We start from the raw sequence: 5953 nt of genomic DNA on the forward strand, positions 1-5953 counted from the left end.
GGGAGAATGGAGGGTTTGATTTGTGAAGGTAAGTTAATTAATTAATTAATTTAATTAATTAATTTTTAAATATATTAATTAATAAAAAGAAATCTGATTTTTTGAAAGAGTAAACTATGTATATAATTTATGAAATGAAATCTATAAATTTCCACTTAATAAAAACATACAACACTATCGACTCGTTTCCCTGTACTGTTAATTAATAATATGAACAGGAATATCCGTAATGGCGCATTTTAAGGGACGGCATAAAAGTGGCTGTGCATTCATTCAGTGCTTTCATTATCTCCCTATCCCAACTCTCCTTCAGGTCCCATTTCATTTATTTATTTCTCCACGCAAAAACCCACTAATTTTTTTTCTCGATTTTCCTGTTCTAAATTGTATATTTGTAAATGTTTATACTCAATCGCGTGTTTTTTTGGGTTTTACTGTGTTGCAGGGATTTTTCAGAGGTGGGTTTGTAATTTATGGTCGATTTTAAGGTATAGATTGATATATCTATTTACGTGATTTTGTTGGGGGAGTGAAACTGTGAAAATGCTTACATGCATAGCGCGTTCGAAACAACCCAGTGATGAATCTGTTGATGCCACTCCCGATAAACAAGCCATCAAAACCCTGACATCTCAGGTGATGATTTGTGCGCATTTCAATTAATGATTCAATTAGATTTATTTATTTGACATTTTCGGAACTGAATTTTGAATGTGTTGGGCTGAATAGATCAAGGATATGGCATTGAAGGCTTCGGGTGCATACCGCCACTGCACGCCGTCATGCACGAGTCAGCCAACTCAGGCACAGCAACTGAGGAACCGGAGTATTGGGGGCGAGTCAGACTTGGCTGCGTCAGACAGATTCCGGTGGTCGTACCGGCGGACGGGGAGCTCAAACTCGAGCTCTGCTGCTGGGAGGAGGGAGCTAGAGGCTCGGCTGAAGGGAATTTCAAGTGGCGAGGGTACGCCGGCATCGGCTAGCGGCCGACGAGTTGACCCGATTGTGTTCGTCGAAGAGAACGAGCCCAAAGAGTGGGTGGCTCAGGTGGAACCCGGAGTTCTAATTACTTTTGTGTCCTTGCCACGTGGCGGCAATGACCTTAAACGCATTCGATTCAGGTACTGTTTAGTAATTTTGCACATTTTCTTCATCGACTGAAAGGTTAATCTAACATTAAAATAATTTGGGTACACAATTAAGTCTCAATCAGCAAAATTCATAAATTATTTATAAAAGATCAAACTTCATCCATCACTTATTTTTATTTAGTTATAAATTCGTCTAAACATAGGCTAATTTAATCCATTGCTCAAATATTATATATTTTTATTTTCTCCATAATAAATTAATATTAATAGTAATAATTATCTTGTGAGTGGAGATTATAATTTGACATAATTAATTATGTGGGTCCACCATTGACAAAATTTGGTGTATGGCCGCTATGAAAGTTTGCATGCTTAAATTTTATACTATGACAATATGCTTTCCACACACATTTTTTTCATTATTGCTCGCATTACTGTTTTTTAAACTTATACCCTTGACTTGGTAAAAATTCCTACATTTTTAAAAATTATTTTTTTGCAATTTTTTACGGAAATTAATGTAACGTTTTTCAGTTTTTTTCGCAAAACATTAATTAGTTATACTATGGGCCTTTTCGATAGTGATTATGAAAATTGATTTTTTCACCGTTAGAGAGAAAAATAGGTCCCACCTATTAATGAAGAAGTCAAAAATAACAACTGACTTAGGCAAGTAACATTAAAAAAATCAATTTTTGGGAATGAAAAATCGAAACCAAACGGGGGCTATATTTGTTAACGTGAGTATCAAGTAGAATTACAGAAAATAAATAAATTAAAAACTTGTCCATTATCTTGTGAAACATTATATGGCGCTGATCAGGGTAGCTGCCCTAGGCTCTAGCCCACTATTAAATATGGAGGGAAAAAATTTAAGTGGAATAAAAAAATTTATAGCTTACCCCAGTATAATTTTGTGATTTTGCCTCCATCAAGTACTATGCACGAAACATGTTCTTAGAAGCTATGGCCTATAACAATCTTCAAGATTAATGTAAATATTGCAATTTTTTTCATGAATAACATCTAGTGAATTACGTATCTTTGACTCTTTCATGCTAATTTATGACATTTGAGAATAAACAATTAGGGGTTCGCTTGGCATGGCTTTTAAAAAGTCAAAAGGATATTTTGAGAACAAAATGTTGTTTTTGGATCTATTTGTCTAATTTTATGAAAGTGATTTTTCTAGATAAAAGAGCTTTTAGAGAATATTGATCCAATGTGACTTCTTTTAAAAATACTTTCAGAATAAGAAATTATTTTAAAATTAATTTTCAGGGAAAAAAAATTGAGGCATCTTCCTCCTTCAAAATCTCTTCCACAAAAATCGAAAGCAAAAGATTGTCAAATCACCCCTAAATAAATAAAGGGAAAGAAATGTTTATAATTTCTTCTTTTATGTGGATGTGAGGGGTCGGGTTATGGTTAGGCAATGCTGTTTATTGGTGTGCAGCAATTGAATTGATTAATGTTTGCATAATCCATGCAAAAAGGAAATTTACAATCATGTCATCAAGAAAGTGTTTTTCAGTTTTATTTGTTCAAATCGGAAAAATTTAGCAATATTATTATTATTTTATTATTATTTTTTTATTTACAGTAATTATAGCCAACATGATGAAAAAGGTCATGAGGAGAAAAATAGGACTGCTTCCTTTTTGAAAGTCCAAAAGGCAAAACTCATAAAAAGACTTTAGTGGGTCTGTGTTGATTGTGTTGGGCAACCCTTTTACTGATTGTCATTATCTTGTCGGGGATATTCCTTTCAATTTTCAATTTTTATTACCAGTTACATCTTCTTTAATTTGTCCATTTGTTACTGTTTCTTGTCTATTTGTTTACATAGACGAAAAAACAAATGCAACATCCTTTGCCACTCGAAACTTGAGTAGTGACAAAATATGCATCAGAATTTTGGCTTCTAAAGAAGAAACATAGCTATGGAGCTTTCACTTTACTGTTTTCTATGAACACATGGTAAGTTCTTGACAAAGTAGAGCCCGTGTATTAAAATTATGTGCATATCAGACATTTGTTGAAAAACATTCGAATATATCCTTATAGGGTGTGCTCAAACTATGAAAAATTGTGTGCATGTCATTTCATTGAATTCTAAGAAAACAAGTGAAAATATGGGAAGTTAACCACAATACATGGTTGATAACGGGATTTGCTTGACACGTAATGCTATGTAGCATCACTCGTCTTATTCACCAATTTATACGGGAGTGGACCCCAATAATTCATTGTTTAGTGAATTCAAAGTACATTCAAATTTCACTGGACAACGAATCGATGAGGTTCATTGTCACATAGACTGATATTAAGCACTAGTGGTGCTATGTAGCACACAATTATTGTCTAAACAAATGATATCATAACCCGTATATGAAAATAATACACATATCACTTCGGTCCGCACATGTGAGGCATGTTTAAATAATTAAATTAGCCCTCTTTCTAGAAGCTTTAACCTTTTATATTTCATCAGACACTAAAGAGAAGTTGTACATATAAGAATTCAATTCATGACAACAGACTCAACTTTTTGTTCTTTCTTTATAATCATAAACATTTCTACATGATTCCCACTAATCAATATAATTTAAGTTTAATCCTTCATAATGGACTGTGACTCGGTATGTATTCTTGTGAAAACTTTTGAATAATTTTCTTGGTTGCTTGCTAGCCTGTCATAACTCATTATTTGGTGGGAGGATTGTCTTGCCGTCTAAGAAAAGTCAAATGTAATACAAATTTTACATGTAGTGAAGGGCAATCTCTGATTATGACTATGCAGAACATGTAAAGAAATATTGTGCAGGGCCAATTTAATTAGTGGCTGCCAAATAATAGATAATTTAACATTGTCCTTTGATTACTTGGTGGAACGGAATTTGGCTTTGATCAACATATTTTATTTTACTTTTTATTTTAATATAATGCTACCAAACTCTGCATCAAGAATTCGACCTGCATGTACTGTTTATTCTTTCCTAAGGCTAAAAGAAATTAAATGTATCATTTAAGCCTTAATGTGTACGACGGAGCTTAGGCGTCAAAAGTTGATTTTGGACATTGGAAATTCTTTATGATTGAGAATTGGACTGGCTTCAAACATTCCACTCTTGCTGGATGATTATTTTGTTCGAAAGCCTTTGGATTGGTTACTGAGAGTTATGAGCTTGAAAAATCGCGTTTCTTTCTATGTAATACACATTGAAAGGTTCTTCTCAGTTCAAGTTTATAGAGTCGCAACTCTTGGTTATGGTCTTTAAATGACCTTTGAGAAACTGTCGATGGAGATAAAAAATAATAATAATAAAAAAATAAAAATAAAAAATAAAAACTTTCAATCTATGTTGCTCTTTTGCTTGTTTCTCTATATTGCATCATTTATACTTTCTTTTATCATTTTAGAGATAGATTGAAAACATTTGAGTCTGATTCATGTTGATCTTATTTGGTCAGCCGAGAAATATTCAACAAATGGCAAGCTCAAAAGTGGTGGGCTGAGAATTATGAGAAAGTGATGGAACTTTACAATGTCCAAAGACTGAACCGCCAAGCTTTCCCTCTCCCGACAACTGCAAGATCCGAAGATGACAACAGTTCAAAGATTGAATCAGCTGAAGCCAGTCCAGTAACACCACCACTGGGCAGAGAACGGCTCCCACATACTTTACACCGACCAACTGGAATGGCATTCTCATCTTCAGATTCACTTGATCAACAGTCAGTGCACTCTCGCTATAATTATGATTCTTTCGGTGTAGCCTCAACTCCTAAACTCTCGAGCATTAGTGGTGCTAAAACTGAAACGTCATCAATGGATGCTTCCATGAGGACTAGTTCCTATCGCTCTGGAGAGATATCAATAAGCAATGCCAGTGATCTTGAAACTGAATGGGTTGAACAAGACGAGCCTGGGGTTTATATTACCATCAGGGCATTGCCAGATGGTAGAAGAGAACTACGGCGTGTTAGATTCAGGTTAGTTTCTACATTCTGCCTCTACATTGGATTGTGTAGAGCCTAATCATACTATATGCTTATTAAGATCCTATTTGGCAGGGATTAAAATCAGAATTTTTGTACATTTGGATAAAATTTGATGACTTGTGTGGTTGAAAAGTTGTGGGTTACGTGGTTAAAATTAATTGTTGATTTTGACTTAGATTAAAATCTGAATTTTAATTTCTAACAAATAGGGAATAAGTATTTGTATTAGGTCCCCCTATTATTCCTATGATATATAGAGGAATTTCAAGGTCAGTTTTCTAAGAGACACTTCATACAAAAAAAGGGGAACAGCTAATAGATGTAGCTCTCATTTTGAGAGTTCATTTCCTTTACTGCTATCGTAAATAGGGATTTGGACTTGATCCATAAGGCTATTCTTGATCTTAAATTGAAAATGCAGCCGAGAGAAATTTGGGGAGATGCATGCTCGACTATGGTGGGAAGAGAATAGAGCCCGGATACATAAACAATATTTGTGATTGGATCAAACACCAAATCGAAACATGCTGCAAGTTGCTGATGGAGGTGATGATACCCTTATATATAGTAGCCTGTATGTAAGTGATGCATCTGATACACAAGGAGTCTCGGCTTTGCGATTTCTCAAAACAACCTTGTGGATTGTGGGGATGTTTTATTTTCTTTTTCAATTCATTACATGAAATTTTGGTAAATTATGAGCTTTCATAACATGTATGGAGAAGAACAGTCAATACTGAAGTTGAATATGGAAATACTTAAATGTCCTCCCTTTTTTTCATTCTTTCAAGCTACTACTTGTTGAAGATTATATTTGTTTTGCAATGAATGGTACTCAATGTAAAGTTTCCTTCCAT

The 5953-nt window shown here is 34.2% G+C and overlaps 1 protein-coding gene across 1 annotated transcript; it reads left to right on the plus strand.

Moving 5' to 3' along the window:
- Positions 1–223: 223 nt before the first annotated feature.
- LOC111374224 (protein Brevis radix-like 4) lies at positions 224–5864 on the plus strand. The gene is made up of 5 exons (XM_022996864.1): positions 224–313; positions 446–636; positions 730–1121; positions 4566–5087; positions 5518–5864. Exons 2-5 carry the CDS (start codon positions 544–546, stop codon positions 5594–5596), a joined length of 1086 nt encoding a protein of 361 aa, XP_022852632.1. The 5' UTR covers positions 224–313; positions 446–543; the 3' UTR covers positions 5597–5864.
- Positions 5865–5953: the final 89 nt, after the last annotated feature.

The sequence above is a fragment of the Olea europaea genome, unplaced genomic scaffold, assembly GCF_002742605.1.
Source record: "Olea europaea var. sylvestris unplaced genomic scaffold, O_europaea_v1 scaffold1222, whole genome shotgun sequence".
In the NCBI taxonomy this organism is placed as follows: domain Eukaryota; kingdom Viridiplantae; phylum Streptophyta; class Magnoliopsida; order Lamiales; family Oleaceae; genus Olea; species Olea europaea.

Bases quoted from the DNA above. Each gene is read 5' to 3' on its own strand.
- LOC111374224 (XM_022996864.1), top strand. From the start codon at position 544: ATGCTTACATGCATAGCGCGTTCGAAACAACCCAGTGATGAATCTGTT. The intron at 637-729 runs GTGATGATTTGT...TGGGCTGAATAG, and splicing joins TCAAAACCCTGACATCTCAG to ATCAAGGATATGGCATTGAA. The intron at 5,088-5,517 runs GTTAGTTTCTAC...TTGAAAATGCAG, and splicing joins CTACGGCGTGTTAGATTCAG to CCGAGAGAAATTTGGGGAGA.